This window comes from Aythya ferina, assembly GCF_964211825.1.
Source record: "Aythya ferina genome assembly, chromosome: 9".
In the NCBI taxonomy this organism is placed as follows: Eukaryota; Metazoa; Chordata; class Aves; order Anseriformes; family Anatidae; genus Aythya; species Aythya ferina.
Window position 1 is genome coordinate 3,764,735 of NC_140305.1, and position 16,290 is coordinate 3,781,024.

Consider the following 16,290-nt stretch of genomic DNA (forward strand, 5'->3'; position numbering starts at 1 on the left):
GGGTGAAGAACATTTCCCTAACCCTCAGCCTGACTCTCCCTTGTCCCAGCTCCATGCCATTACCTCGGGTCCTGTCGCTGTCCCCAGAGAGCAGAGCTCAGCGCCTGCCCCTCCGCTCTCCTTGTGAGGGAGCTGCAGGCCGCCATGAGGCCTTCGCTCAGCCTGCTCTGCTCGGGGCTGAACAAACCAAGGGACTTCAGACACTCATACATCTTCCCCTCTAGACCCTTTGCCATCTTTGTTGCCTTCCTTTATATGTCCTCTAATTTTTATTTCGTTCTTATATTGTGGTGCCCAGAACTGTACCTAGTACTGGAGATGAGGCCGCACCAGCAGAGTATTGGTGAACCAAGAAAACATCCTTGCCGATAAAGATTATTCCTACACCTTTGAGCTGTTCTGAGGAAATAACTCTTTTCCTGGTTTAACTTATAATCATAGTGGGTCTAGATGGGTGAGTTTATCAGGATGGTAAAATAAACTAGTTCATTTAAATATAGCTATATCATCAAATGTTTATTCACACACTTTTCCTAAATTGCCTTGAGTAGAATAACACTTCCAGAATTCTTCAAAGATAACACATCAACAGAGATCACTGTGACATAAAATCCCACAGGGGAACTGACAATCTGTTTTAGGTTTGTACATTTATATATATATATATATTTAGATATATATATATATTTAGATTACATAGATATTTAAGCACCTTTCAGAAAATCTTATCAGCAATGATTTCAAATTTCCAATAAATTTGATTAAGACAGAATATAATCACCTGTTCATGTATTTGTAAGTTATCAGCAGTCATCTCAACATGAAAGTGTATAATTTCAATTTCTGAAAGGTCAGGTGTTAACATGGCATCCTGAAGGCACTCCTAATATTTTAGATTTGTAGGCTATAAGGACTGAATCAATTGCACAATTACTTACTAGAATGAGCACCAGTGAAGCAGTGAGTTACCATGTAATTTTCAACCATACAAATATTTGGAGGCATTTACATTAAATGATGTGTGGAAAGTGAAAGTTCTGCTTCCTCCATGCAAAGAGCGAATACTAGTATCAACAAAGAACATGGATAGCTTTTTTCATTTAGAGATTATGAAATGCTAGAAAGGTCTAGGAAAGGATTGTGTACAGGTTAGGAAACGGAGGTCCTTTAAAATCCTAAGTATGGTACAGGTATCTACATGCCCTTGAGGACGTGTGTCTAAATGATTTAGCCAACAAGTTGAAATCTGACACAAACTAAATTTTTTCTATTGCACTGGTAAGGTAAAAGTCAGATATAGCGTACCACTTGGGGAGTAGGAAGGGACTTAAATCAATGAAGGAACACTGAAGGAACCTTAAAATGGGTTGCAAATATCAGTTGTCCTGATCTGCATGAGAGAGCTTCATGACTACAGGTGTGCTGCACTTGAGGTGAAAGTGGTTTTATTGTTGGTAGGACAGGGTACAAGATTATTTGAGTGTTCCTCAATAAAAACACATTACAGATGGATAAGCATAATTATACCTTCTTAAAACAGGTAAACCACTACTTTCATCACCCACAAGGCCCATAGCAAACCCAACACTTTTCTGCACCCTTATTACTCCTTGGTGACAAGATCCAAGTCCTTTGTGTATAGTAAAATATACTGTGACATTTTCATTTATGCATAATTCTGTGTGTAAGAGGGAAATCTTTTTTCTAACTAGCTGAAGCAACAAAACACATAGACTTGCTGGATTTTAGTATCTTATATACTTCAGTTGACCCCTGTTATTAGCCACTTGGGTAGTAAATCAGATTAGACTTTTCAAAGCCCACACCCTAACATTGTTTTATTTCTTGAACTGCCAGAGGAATATGAAAATAACAAATTCACTGTTTTGTCTCCATACAGTGACAGTCCTTGCTATTTTCCATGAGCTGCATGTGGACACAGATTTGTACACGCTACTGCTTGGAGAGAGTGTTCTAAATGATGCTGTGGCTATTGTGCTGACATAGTAAGTACAGCCACTTTGATTCTTTACTTGGTGAGGTAATTCCAAGCATAAATTGCTGATATCTTTCACAAATCATATTGTGTGTCCAAGTATAGATAAAGCCTTTTAAGTTTTCATCACAGAGATGTCATTTTGGAGTTGTTATTGGTTTGTTAAATAAAATAATTCCAGTATTATTAATAGCAACTGAGTATCCAAAATGCAACTTTCATTCATTTTCTTCAGCCTAGAAAGCAGTATATTCTGTAAAATGTGCACATTTTGTCTGAAACAATTATAATAGTTGAATTAAAAAAAAAAAAAAAAGTTTCAAGATACTAAAAATAGTAATCGTATTTAATTTATTATATTCCAGTTATCAGTCTAGTTATGTTCACCTACACTAAAATCTTTGCCTTGTTTTTAGAGCAAGAATGATATTCTCAAATGCTGAATTATCTGAGCATATCTGGGTTGGAATGTGCCACTTAGCAGAGCATCTAGTATGTCAGACAATAAAATGCACAAAAGGAGAACTAAGCAAGGAATGGCAACCTCGGTAGAGGGAACAGATAGAAAAGCATCCATTAAGGCAGCTTTAAAAATTGGAAAGAAGCTTGTAGGTGACAAAAAGACTGAAATTTTCTTCTCTGTTTCATTTGGCATTGTTTAATAGAGACCTAGACATTTACAGCTCATTTAGACTCTTCATTTGTTAGAGCCAGATTCCTATAGGCTGTGTAACAATTATGCTACATGCAGCACAGAGACACTCAGAATGTTTTAAGTGTCTGTAGTTTTCAGTCACTGTGATGTCAAAGTACATGGATCTCTTCAAAAGTGAAACTCAACTGCAAAGTAAATCTAGGAAGATAAGTACTATCAGATAGCACCTGATTCATGAGTTTCTAGCATCTGCTCAGGTTCCCTGTACTCAGGTCTAGGTTAGGATCCTCAGCCTGTACATGGATAAAAAAAAATCAACTGGAATGGTGCCTGACACTAATGCTGGCTATCTCCTTTTGTTTTCTTAGCTATACATGGTACATTACAAACTTTCTTTACTATATAATCTCTGGTCCCTGTAAAATTAGTGTATTGTTCTGTATACCCAGTGTGAGTAATAATACCTCGATTACTCTAATAGATTTAGTCATTTGCAGAGAATGAAGAGAATATATCATCAGTTTCACATTTCATTAATTTCTGGCTTAAATAATCAGCTTCTGCACAAAGGAAATGTTTCTGCAACTTAAAATGATCTTCCTTTCTGTACCTATAAGTAAAGCTATACTGTTAATAGTGTCAGCTTCAATGTGTTAACAATCTAGTAAACCAAACTGAATTTAAATGAAGAATATTATTTTTCTGTCACTATGAAAGAACAGCTAGGGTTTTTGTTTTGTTTTGTTTTGTTTTTTTCTCTGTAACATATACACCTTTTCAGGATGGTGCAAACACAGCATGTTCATAATTATAGTAATAGGGGACTATTTAAAAAGGTGTGAGAATAATGTTTACAAATACGGAAAAGCAATAACAAATGATTTTGTACACTTTGTAACGGTAAATAGAAGACTGAAAAAGAGAATACACAGTGTTTCATCAGCTCACAAAATAACCAAGTTAATGTCTGCAGGAATGACTCATTACAGGAAAGGAAGAGAAAAGAGGGAAGCCTCTTATGGTTAGCTGTGATGATTTGGCAAGGTGAAGGTAGCAGTATGGCTATCTGCCAACAAGGCTTTATACTAATACCTATCTTTTCCTCCAGCTTCTCCCTCCAACATTTTTACTGCACTGTGTATCATTTAGTTAAGAAGGACAGCAGTCAGACCAGTTACCCTATATTTCACATTTTAAACATTCAGAATTAGTCATTTTAAAGCCCGTTTATATCAAGGATTCATGGTATTTAAGAAAAATGATAACAGAGCTACAAGAGAATACTCATTAGCTGACTAAACATGCCTGCTTTTATGTGGAAAAAGCTATATGAATAATTATGCCATGAATATTTACTATGTACTTTGTTCTCCAGGAAATGGACTTGTCACCCATGTACTCATTCTCTGTCTATTTACAGCCTAACCAGTATCTCTAGAAGTAGTTTATATGTGCTTAAATTAAAAAAAAAAAAAAACAAAAAAAAAAAAAAACAAGGCATACATAGGAAAATAGATATTTGAGCTTCTTTTGGGTGTTTATACATGCTATACATAGTCTTTGTGATTAGAAAGTGAAACCACTTTGTGATTAGAATAGTGTAACATCCCTATTTGGAATCTGATTTTAAACAACGGATTGCAGCAACCTTTTATGAAAGCCGGTGGATGAAACATTCAAGGTGATATATTTCATTCATGAATTCCAGACTGAGGAATATTTATCATTACAGAAAAATGTAAATAGCACTTTATAGACAAATACAATGAACAAAGAAGTGTGTGCACTTGGGAACTTACTAGCTGCGGACTGCATTCTAAAGATCATAACTGAGAAACATCCCAGTAACCAGTAAATTCAGAATTGTGTGTGACGAAGACTGTTGAATCTGGTTGAAAAATAATAATTTATGAATATTTTTAATCAGATCTTGAAGATTGACCTCTTACTTCTCTTTCATTCCGTTTTCATTGTTCTCTCTATGTACGATATAAAACTTGTTGAAGCAAACATTTGCATATATTTTGAGCGCACATGCTGTAGTTTTGGACTTCACATAGTTTTTGCATATTTGCAGAGGAATTTGTATAAGAAAGTGTGGAAGAAGTTGTAAAAATAGCACTGAATATCTTGAGATATGACAGAAAAGTGGCTGAACAGGTCATTATCATCAAGATAGTATATTTAGCAGAGCTATTTAATCTTTCTCATGCTGAGTGCTCTCTGAGTGCAGGATGTGGAAAGCAGTAATGAATACTGATACATGTTCCCTGCTAACAAATTATCTTAGAGAACATTGCACAAGAAATGTTTCCATTGTAGTCAGTGTGAGAAGTGTTTGTAACATCATTATGCAAAAGAGGTGCCTCTGTTTCTCCACTGGCTTTTGTACTCCAGTATTGGCTCAGTTTGCCTGAGTTTCATCTCCTTCCTAGAAGATGTGATAGTGTGGAAGTCACACTGGCAGCAAGCATGTTAGCTAGTATGTATAAAAAGTCTACGATCAACATATGGTATTGTCTTTCATATGTAATCATCAGAAGTGAGTGGCAGCTAGGGGACATGGGACATATGACATTTGGACATGGATTTATTAGTTCCAACAAGAAATTGATTTATTATTTCCCACCCCTCTGTTATATGCAATCAAGAACAGTTTGATATGTGAGTGAAGTGGAAATCCTGGAGATAAAAAGTGTAGGGGAAGATCACATAGCAGAGAAACCAGAGAACATGGATTCTAGCTGACATAGGAAATGAAGTCCTACCTTTTCAGAATGCTAATTGCCCTAGAAAGCTGCAAAGTTTGGATATTTCTGTGCAGAGAGGAAACTAATACTGTAAACATAGTTTTCTTATAAAGTTTGGCTTGTTGTTTTTAAGTACCTTAAATGGTATGTAAAGGAAGAGATGATGACCTTGGAGGTTCTGTAGAAGAAGGTGAAGAGGAACATAACTGAAAAATACTGAGTTGGTTCAAATTGGATATCCTGCCTCTTTTGTAATGTATCAACAGGTTGGATGCATTTCATAAAGTTCACTCATGCTTATTGACGAACATTAGGCTATGGAAGGCTTGGATTTTGACATAGTCAAAATGTAAGGATCCTTTTGCAAAAATCTAGAACCAGGACTAAAAAGCTAAATTCTTAGAGCAGTAGGATCTGGAAGGGTAAAAGGTCCTGTTGTATGTTTCAGGAATTCAGTGAGCCTCTATTGGACAGATAAAATGTCACGAATGTGCAACATTCCTTTTGTTTTGTTTTGGAAAATCTATGCTAGTAAAAAGGTGCTGCAACCCATTCTATAAAATAAACTTCTCTGGGTTGGTTCAAAGATTTACCAAGCAGTTTACTATGATGAAGAAATTTCATTTCCCAGCTTTGTTGGAATACAATTTTTCTCTAAAAACAGATATATTTCAAGTCCTTTTTTCACGATCCAGCTACAGCACATGACACCATATCTGTGCTTGATAAATTAACTGTCCTTAGAATCCAAACTCCTTTATAGTAGTTTTAAAGACTTGAAATTTAAAACAAATAATCTGGAAGCAACCTATTTAATCTTGCTTTTGTCTTTCCTTCTTCAAAATAAATATCAGAGTTTATCCACTAGAATAGAATAGAGCATAAAGGAGGCATTTCAATTATTCAGTCTGTTTATGGGTTAGTATTGAGGGGAAAGGGGGTAGTATTGCAGGGCTTAGTATTGAGGTGAAAGGGAGCAGGGCAAATGAATAATGATCAGCATTACTATGCCCAGTAGGGAAATCTTTTATAAAAGTAGTTTCATGGCTCCCCTTAAATATTTCTAGGATGGACATGTTCTAACACTTTCCATAGCTCCATGTCTCTGCTCAAAAAATATTTTCATTCTAGTCTAGCAGTACTGTATGCAAATTAATGTCATGTTCAAACCATTCTGTCTTCTCAGAAGTTCTGGTAACTTGCATAGGGCTTTCTAAAGTAACACAGCAGAGGTAACTGAGACAAGTGAGCAGAGGTGAAAGAATTTTTTTGGATCACAGTGTTAATTTCCATGGCAAATACCTCGGAAGCCAGTGTTCGGCTCAGTTTTTGCTAGTTCCTATTAAGGCTGACATTTCTCAGACGGTGATCCCTATGCTTGCCTTAGGAAGACAAGAGAATTCCTTCTGTCACAACGGTGATCCTTACTAGTAGGTACAGTCATGATATTACTAATTTTAGTTCAGTTCAGATCTCTCCAAAATACATGAAACTCTTCTGATCAAATGGACCTCAAATAGAAGATGAATAAGAACCTTTAAATCTTTCTGGGTTTAGATATTTATTTGTTTACCAGTATTTTTATTACTTATGAGGTTTAAATTCTAGAATTCTAATAGAATTCTATTCTATTCTTATGAGGTTTTAAATTCTATTCAGTCAGAGATTGAAGAAACACTTCTGTAGTCAGAGACTGAAGAGACATTTGACACACACCAAATATAGGTACAAATATTCAGTTTATGTTTCATTTAACTTGGTCACTGGTTTGGTTAATTAACAACCATTATCAGCAAATGTTACTTTCTCACTTTTTACAAGCAGGCTTTATTTCTAATTGTGATTCCTTGTTTATTTTATATTAAAATTAGTAGACCTATACAGGAAAAGAAAAGTCAGTGTAACTATGCTGCTGAATAATGAAATTAGGAGCTGGGATTTTCAGGAAATAATATTGGCTTTGAAAGGTATGATGGATATCTCCTTGGTGCATATCTCACTAGATGTAAGGCTCCCTTTAAGAATATTTTAAGCGTTCTTCTTTTGTCATGGACTGTCTGTGACTTGGGTTTTTTGCCCTTCAATTTGCAGAGCATTATTCTGTATAGTTTGCCGCACTTTGATCCCAGAACCCATTGAATAACAAATTTCAGAGGAAAGACAGCTGAATGTTCTCACCTCATGTTTTTCCCTTATGCTGCAGTTGCAGTCAGGAAATGGCCATTAAAAGTGACATGGTGAGATCCCATATTTACTATCTCAAAACTTTTATGTTATATGCAGTCACTTAAGACTTTTCTGTCACCAATACTTTGTTTCAGTTTCTCCATCATCTGTAAGTAAATAGGATTTCATTCAGTCTAATAATATGGTGAAGTCTGCCAGCCCGTAACCCATATCTTATACTGTAACCCATAAGTTATACTGTAAAAAAATCCTATATCTTAAGTGGGCACTTCTGCACACACAATTAATAGCTTTAGTGTACTCACACATAGAACCTAGGTCCTTCTTTCGCAGAAGTGTATAAGCTTCATTCATTGCCAACTACTGTACAAAAACCACACAGAGATATATTTCTGGCCAAGGAAGAAAGAAAGGAAATACAAGCATGTGTGCCATCAGACAGATGAGAAAAATTTTAAAAAGATTAACAAAAGCAACATTTTCCTGCCTAAAGAACATAAATGTCACATAGACTTCTAAGAATGGGAAGGGATGGTGAAATAGGGATGAAAGACAAAGTATGAACCTGAAAGTCTGAAGGCAACAAATGGACATTATGAAGACATGGCTAGAAAAAAAAGAAGCAAGCATAAGAAAAGACATAGTAAGAAACCAACATGTGGCACACTGTGTAAATGCAGACCATGACATTGATACAGAAACCTGTAGACTGTAAACTCTTAAGTTTTCTTAACTCTTGTTCATTCATAGGGATGGAGAGGAAAACCTTAGTTTATATGCATGCTTATTTTTTCCTCTGGTGCAGTTCTGTAGGATTTTATTTTGTTTTGTTAGCAATGTCTGTGTTTGAAATCCTTAAGTTGAAAATGTGCTCCTGAAGTGGAAGGAAACTCTGAAAAGTGTAATAATTAGGTCAGTCGGTTCTAAAGAATGGTGCAGTCTAATCAGGTAATGAAACTGATTCAGGAAAGAAATGAGATTCTGCCAGATATAGAATATATGGGATATGTCCCCCGACCCCTTCTTTGGAGCTGTTTTTACATAAATAAATTTGGCAGACCTGGAGGAACTGGAGTTTCTCTGTACTCAGTTTGAGCAGTGGTAGGCCTAGATGGGTGATTGCTCTTTGTGCAACCTGACTGAGAACTTGCCGGTCAAAGAGAGACCAGTACTGCCTGACAATGGGCATATGAAGAGCTGCTCCATGGTACTGACTTGCATGACTCTGAATCCTTGATAAATATTTGAGGATTACGGTAAGTCTGTGAGCTGCAGTTCTGAACAAATGACTAAGAACCAGACCTCTGGAGTCAGCCATATCCTCATTCCACATAAATTACTATTTGTGATTATTCTCACAAAGATTCCTGGGAAGGAATGACTGCTACATTGTGGAGGGGAATAAATAGAATTTGCTGAAAAACCCGAAAGAAAGCAAAATGCTGGATGGAAGCTCAGCCCAAACATTTCACTTGCTGGTTCCCCTTGGACAAGATGAAATTGGCTACTATTACTACTACTGTTAGAAAGGCTTATATACCAAGCAGCCACTCAACCAAACAAATAAGAGTAACTGATAAATTAATAGAGCAAGGAGTTAATTGTGCAAGTAGTGAGTGATTTAAAAAGGGGGATGTGAAATCCTTTCCATCTATTATTTCTATAATAATGAAATTATGGTTGCCCATCTGCTCTTTATACCTTTGAGGAAGGGTTTAGTCCCTGCTTATTTTGTTGATGATAATTAGAGTTTCACGTCACTGACCATCTGGAACAGGAGATGCAAACACTGGGAAGTCGACCAAGCTTGCTATTAGCGTGAACTTTAAAAGAGCTTCTTTCCTAGAATAGAGAAAATCCTACATAATATGGTGAAGCCTTTGCTTATTAAAACTTCATTTCTTTTTTTCTCCGTGAACCTTACTGTACAGAACAGTTCTGTGCTTAAATCAAGGGAAATATATTATTGGATTTCTGTAATGCTTGCTGTAGCTGGAATTTCAGTATGAAATGGAGACTTGGAACAGAATGTTTTCAGGAAATAGTGATATTCCTCATCACTATATTTATTTCACTTTTTAATGTTTCATACCTCTTTTTCCAATATCAGCTCCACATTAAAATTCTACATAGCTTCTAGTAAATACATGCTAAAGGTGTCTCTAGCTATAAATTATCTAATTGACTCTGTTTTGTTTATGCAATTTATTTGCTGTCTGGTAAACTAGAATAGATTTCAGTGACTACTGTTATGGAGATTACCCTCAGGGATGTATTAAAATGTAACTTAGCTCATATCAGCTGGGAATGTCTGTACTTGTCATATCCAATCAAATCAGACTAGCTGCAGGTATTTCTGTCCACTTATACACAAACAAACTGATAACATTTAAAAATTTGAAACACAAGCTCCGAATTAAGCATGCTGCTTGCAGAGCTTGCAAATCACATCTAAGAGGCATTTATTTAGCTACATTTTCCATACAAATGACTGAATTGGCATCAAAGCTTCTTCATTTCAAAGATTTCAGTTGAGAACTCTTCATAACAGAAATACACCCTGGTACGAGTCAGCTTGTTTTTTAAGCTCTTCCAGATGTTTTTCCTTATCCAAATAACCTTTCTCTAGTGAATGACACAGATTTTCTGAGGAAGATCATTACATACAGAGTCTAATTACACTTAGAGAGACAACTCCCTCTTAGTAGAAAATGAATGTATTGATACTATTTCCCTTGAGGTGTTGCGAAAGAAAGCTCATCTGGATGAGAGCACTGTCCATAACAGTCTGCCTGGTACTTGCAGTAGAACATATTTACAAGTCTTCCCAGGAGGACAGACAGTAGAAAAGGCATATGTACTGGAAAGGTGAGGGAGAGTTTGCCAGTTCATTTACTGGTACCCATCAATACCTATTCACTGTTGAAAACCTTTCCAGAAATACTATATTGAAGAGTATGGCTTTTTTAATGACACAGATGTTGTGTTCCAACAGTGTAAAACCCCATCAAAATTCTTTTATTCTTTGGAGATCAGGTTGTCATCACATGAAAGAAATGCAAGAAGAACCTGCTTGCACTGTGGTAGAATTGTCTGCGTATTTCCAGTGGCTACCCAGAAGCAGGAAAGACTGAAGTCCCTAGTGATCCTCCCCAGCTTAATTTGAATTTTATCATTCTAACCTGCTCTGATTCCTATTTTTTATTTGACCAGCAACAGCATCAGGCAAACTGATTTCTACTGCAAGCCTTAATCTTTTAAGACTCAAATCCATAAATTCTTGAGTCTGTTAGAGTGAACCAACATCAACCCACATGAAATTCTTTTGCATGCGCACACATGTACATATAGGCTTGTGTTTACATGGGGATTCATCCATGACATACATCAAAATAACACAAATGTTATCACGTACTCAAAAGTTACATAATGCCCAAAATATATTTTCATGTCTTACAGAAGAGGAATGGAGACACACCTCCTGTACACATTTTAATCAAATGTAATTTTTGAGGTTTATTTTTCATCCACAGAAACCTCCCTCAGTCCATACCCAAGACATTACCTCAGAGCATGTGGTTAGACATTTGGATTAGGAACTTTAGTGTTTTCAGAATATACTTTTGTCACTTGAGCAAAGAGAATAATTGATAGCAGCTGCATGCAGCTGCCTTCCCTGTACACCAGGCACAGCAGGATGAGCGTGTACCTCTAGCTAGTGCATTTCAGAGCTACTTAAATGGTGAGACTCAGCAAACTTCTATTCTTAGAATTTATTCCAATGGCTATAGAGCTCCACTCTGTCATCATTTCCACCTGATTTTGTTTTTGTCCCAATCTTCTTCTCTCTCACTTTTCACCGTCTCTATCTCACTCCACCTGTTCTCCTGAATTGCTTGACCTACTACTCCAGCAGTAGTGCTGCAGTCACCAGTCTTTTCCTTTCCCATCTGAGATGGAAAGAAATTATTTCTAAAGCATAATCCAGGACTGTAAACTGCTAAACCAATCTCCTTCTTTCCCTAAAGCCAAGAGATACCCCCTCTTTATTTCTGGTACACATAGCTCTTAATTCTCCTCCTTACTACTTTGTGAAAAACAGGGGAGAGAGGAAGACAAGAGTGATGCTGCTGGTCAGTTCTGATGGCTGGTCAAACAGTAGGCAGAAGAGTTTGGGCAAAAGCAATAGCAGGAAAAAATCACATTTGAATTTTAGATGGCACAAACCTAATGCAAATAGGGTCTTAGAAGATGAGTTGATGAGTTTTATCTGATCTCTACAGAGATTTGTCAGCTAAGGTTTCCAAAACTTTAAAATATTGCTAGACTCATGCATCTTTTCACAGCAGTGAAAGATGCAGGAGCAACAGATGGATAATTTCCTTTCTTCCCCTTAGGAGAGACAAGTCTGAATTTCAAAGTGGAATAGTGAGAAAGCCTTACACTTATGCGATTGTACAGTTTTTGTACAAGATAGGCAAATAAATGTATTTTCTCTATACTGGTTTTGCAAAGTGGCTAGATTTCAGCTGCAGTAATGTGAGTATTATCAGAAAGGTAAATGAGAAGAGCTTCAAGTCCAACTTGTTCCTATAGGAATATTACTGTCATTCTCAATGCGAGGCTGACCAGCTTTTGTAGCAAGTGAAGTGTCTTTCCCTAAGGTAAATTTTATTCTGTTCATTTGCTATGTTTGGATTGGAACCAGAGACCTACAATTCAAAATATCCCTAAATCTCTATTCTCAGCTCCACTGTATCAAGAAGACAAAACATGTAACATGTTTTGGTTTTGACATTGTTACTGCCAACACTAGAGCATGCAGTTCACATCTGGATTTATTTTAGACTTTCTCATGATAACAGCTGCATTTCTTGTCTTCACTTGGATACATTTTTTAAAATGAAAATTGCCATGGCAACAACTGCAACCATTTATTATACAGCAATAGAAGCGGAACTAATATTTGTGAGAGAACCTCTATTATCAAGATAGTATTTCATTCAGACAACACCAGAGTCATTTTTCCCTAGCCTTTCCTTTTTTCTTTTTTTAAGAAAAATTTAGAAAATATTTTCAATAATGAAATGTAGGTGGAATTGGACAGCTCAGGCGATTATAAAGATTTTCTTCTTTAGATTACTGGCTCATCTCAAATCCAGATTAGCAAGAGCCAAAAATTATCATCTGTTTGGTGGGGGCTTGAAAAAAAATTTGATAGGGTACCGAGATCTGAAAATCATTCCCATAACAGCTATGTTCTCAGCTGAAACACAGAGACAGCAAACTGAGTATACATGAAAGGTGTGTCTTCACTAAGGGAAAAAGGCTGTGACCCATCCTTGAAACAAGCTAATATCTAATGCAATGAAAAAAATCATAGGCAGTTTGCAATACTAACACAAAATAGTTCGAAATGAGCTATCCTTCAAGATTTTCCTTCATAACATTTGCAACCTACTGGGCTACCCAAGGTAACAATGTACTATTTCCCCTATTAAAATGTGGCTAATGAGGGCAGTTTTGTGCCAGCCTCAAGGTACATGTTGTTCCAAGTCAGGATTGAGGTGTAGTCATTCATCGTATGGCCCAGGTACTTTAGGAATCACCCATTTTCTTTATGCTTCCAACATTTCTCAGAACATTAAATCACTTTTTATAATCTCTACAAGAATCTGGTAGATCAACAAACTTTATCCCAGACGTTGAAAATATACATGAAATCTAAAGCTGTTTTCCTATTTAGATCCCTTCAAACAATGATAAAATGTGGCTTGTAAGCACAGGCTGAAAGGTGACCACATACCACAATGTGGACACATACCAAAGAACATTTTTCTTATTTCTTACACTTTAGAGTGTGTTAGGTGGGAGAGGAGGAGCATGCTAAAACTGAAAAGAATTTTAGATAGACTTTCAGATAACTTTCACTCTATTTTTATGGGCTTTGACATAATTTATCTTCCTCAGTTGTATTCAGCACAAGGCCCCTGAATGCACTGCTCTTTTCACAAGTTGCTAAAGATGCTCAAGTTGTGTGAAGGGAGAGTGGCGGCTCTTTTCTTAATCTCATACAGGATCTCTTACATTCTGGAAGTAAAAAAGCCCAAGGTTGTTGGTAGGCCAGAAATTTGGCAGAGGACTTTGCTACTGACAATAGACTATCCAGCCACTCTAGCAACTACATGCATCCTCTAATAGCAGACATAGCTCTTTCTGAGACATAATATTTAAATCAAAAACAGTAGCTTACAAGACCTCTTAACAGAGAACAAGTACCATATTTCACTGACTATTTACAGAACTCTGGGTTTTTTTTGAACACACATTGTCATGTACTCCTGCTTCATTAAATTACTTTTGTGCCATGGACAGCTTATTTCAGGGAGGTAACATAGAGGAAAAACAGAGGAAAAAGAATAATATTACTTCTGTGGTGCCTGAGGTAAATTTACCAAAGCAAATTTACCCCCAAAGAATGGGGTTCTTTCCTGTTTTGCTGCAGAGGAGAGAATGAGTGAAAGAACAGGCTATTTGTTTTCAAGATTATGAGCTCTGGGTACTTAGAACTTCCTTGCTCTGTCTCTGGGAGCAGAGTAATTTACAGGCAGGCCTCCTGTGAATCTGGAGTGCTTCCTTGAGAGTACAAATGGGACACACCACACTTAAACACATCAGGATCTTCATAAGCAGAGGCCACAGAAAAGAAAAACTCTTTGAATATTGAATAAGAACTTACCACATAAGTTCCTTCACTGATCAGCTAGCAAGCTGACATTGCCCCTCCACCCCTTCATTTGGAATCATTCCAGAGGATTTCCAGGTTGCTACAAGATTATAGCACAGCTTCAGTACAGTACTATTTAACCACCTAGCTCTCAGGGAGAAGTTGATTTAAATCCCAGAGGAGAGTGATGTGAGTAGGACTGTGTGTTTGTGGAGGATAAGGACTAGATATTCTTAAAAAATGGAAGTTTGCTATTCATCCCTCAGCATTTGACATGGCAGATAGCCATAGTGAGTTCTGCTACAACGTTATGATGCTGAGTCAAACTCTAAATTAAGGTAGTATTGTCAGAAATAAAATATACATCACTTTCTTTTATTTCAGTTTTAAGGTCCTCCTGAGAAAAACTATGGGCTGTGTGATTCTGAGAAATAAATCTATGATTCAGTAAGGGTTTAGTGTAAACTGCTCTACTAGTTGTCCACAGGGGCAAAGGATTTATCATGGCTAGTCAGCCTCCTTGAAATGTTTCATAAAATGTTTGGGTCAAATTCTACTTTTTTATGACTCCAGTGCAAATCTGGAACAATTGCACTGAATCAGTGGAGTTACTTCAGATGTTCATCATTGTAAAAGTAGTTTGAGGCAGTTTCTCATCCAGAGTGTTCAAGCAGAATGACAGTAAATCACAGTCATTTAATAGTAATCTGCTGAAGCATTCTAATGTGTATCATTCAGTGCAGGCAACTATCAGGCAGTATCATTTTACCAACAGGAAGGTAGAATTCAATTGACATAGATGAATATCGTATTTATTTGCATTAATGCCGTCACCGTAAAAGGCAAGAGTAGTTCAATGGCTCCAATGTCTCGTTCTGGAGTTATCCCAATAATTTTAGTACAAGGGGAGGGTTAATTAAAACTACCCAGCCAGCCAGCAATCACCTCCCGTGCTTCTTACAGATACATCAGTCAGCATCTTGTTAGCTCTGATGTTTTACTCTTTGCGCTCCAGGTGTGTAGAGTAAAATAAGTCCCATAGTATCTATCACCTTTTGCCACTTCTGTAAAAATAAAACTGAGCTGTGGATAGAATTAGACCTCCAAGAGTACATTAAACTCTTTGCCCTACACTCATGCAATTACACTTAAATTCAATTTTTGTCTTTCAAAAGAGAAATACCATTTTCAGTGAATATCCTTATTTCATGAACACATCACCCTGGACTAATATAAGAACTGTCACATAAATTGAAGGTTGTATAAATGTTTCTGGTAAATATTTATCAACTCTGCTTTAAGTAAATAGTGACTAGTGGTTCACAGGCAAAAAAATGAAGGATAATACAAAGATGAAGAATGATATAATAAAGAAGAGTAATATAAAGGTGATAGGAGATAAAGGTCCAAGCACATAAGAAGAAAGCAAGTTCTGTTCCTTATTTTACTGTTAGATAAATAAAAATCATTAAATCATTTAAACAAGTTTGGATGGTTGGGTCTAGAGATGTGAAAGCTGAGAGTGGACAGCAGCTATTTTAAGTCAGATATCAGTAGTAAGGAGGCAAAAAGGTAGTCTAGGGTCATGGACAAATGTTAGTAGAAGTGTTAATTCATACACCACGTCTAATTCCCTTAATGGCACAATATATCTCTTCAAATTATTAGTTTCTCTTCTTGTTTTTTACCATTATCATCTTGTTCAGGAAACAATTTTATTTGACGCACTTCCTGGGGATTAGTGTCTGGATGTCTGAGGATGCCTTCACAAAGTATGAAGTACTCTTATTCATTAGACATCCTCTGCCATTCATGTCTGGTTGTTTAAGTAGCATGGTGGAGCAGATTTTTTTTGAAATACCACATAGGACTGTATTTCTTTTTTTCCTCCAGAAACTGGAGGATTTTTTCTTGTTCTGTTTTTCTTGTTAACTCAGAGGGTTGGCATTTTGATACATCCCTGGTTAGTAACTAT

General features: G+C 36.5%; 1 protein-coding gene and 1 long non-coding RNA gene across 2 annotated transcripts in view; one reads left to right on the plus strand and one right to left on the minus strand.

The window, feature by feature from the left end:
- The window catches only part of SLC9A9 (solute carrier family 9 member A9), a 218,047-nt gene that overhangs the window by 56,236 nt on the left and 145,521 nt on the right, over positions 1-16,290 (plus strand). Inside the window, exon 6 of the mRNA XM_084530249.1 lies at positions 1,901-2,006. Within this exon, the coding sequence (XP_084386375.1) occupies positions 1,901-2,006 (106 nt within the window). The remainder of the gene's footprint in view (positions 1-1,900; positions 2,007-16,290) is intronic.
- Positions 1-16,290, minus strand: part of LOC311441777 — a 65,994-nt gene that overhangs the window by 17,563 nt on the left and 32,141 nt on the right. The window lies entirely within an intron of this gene.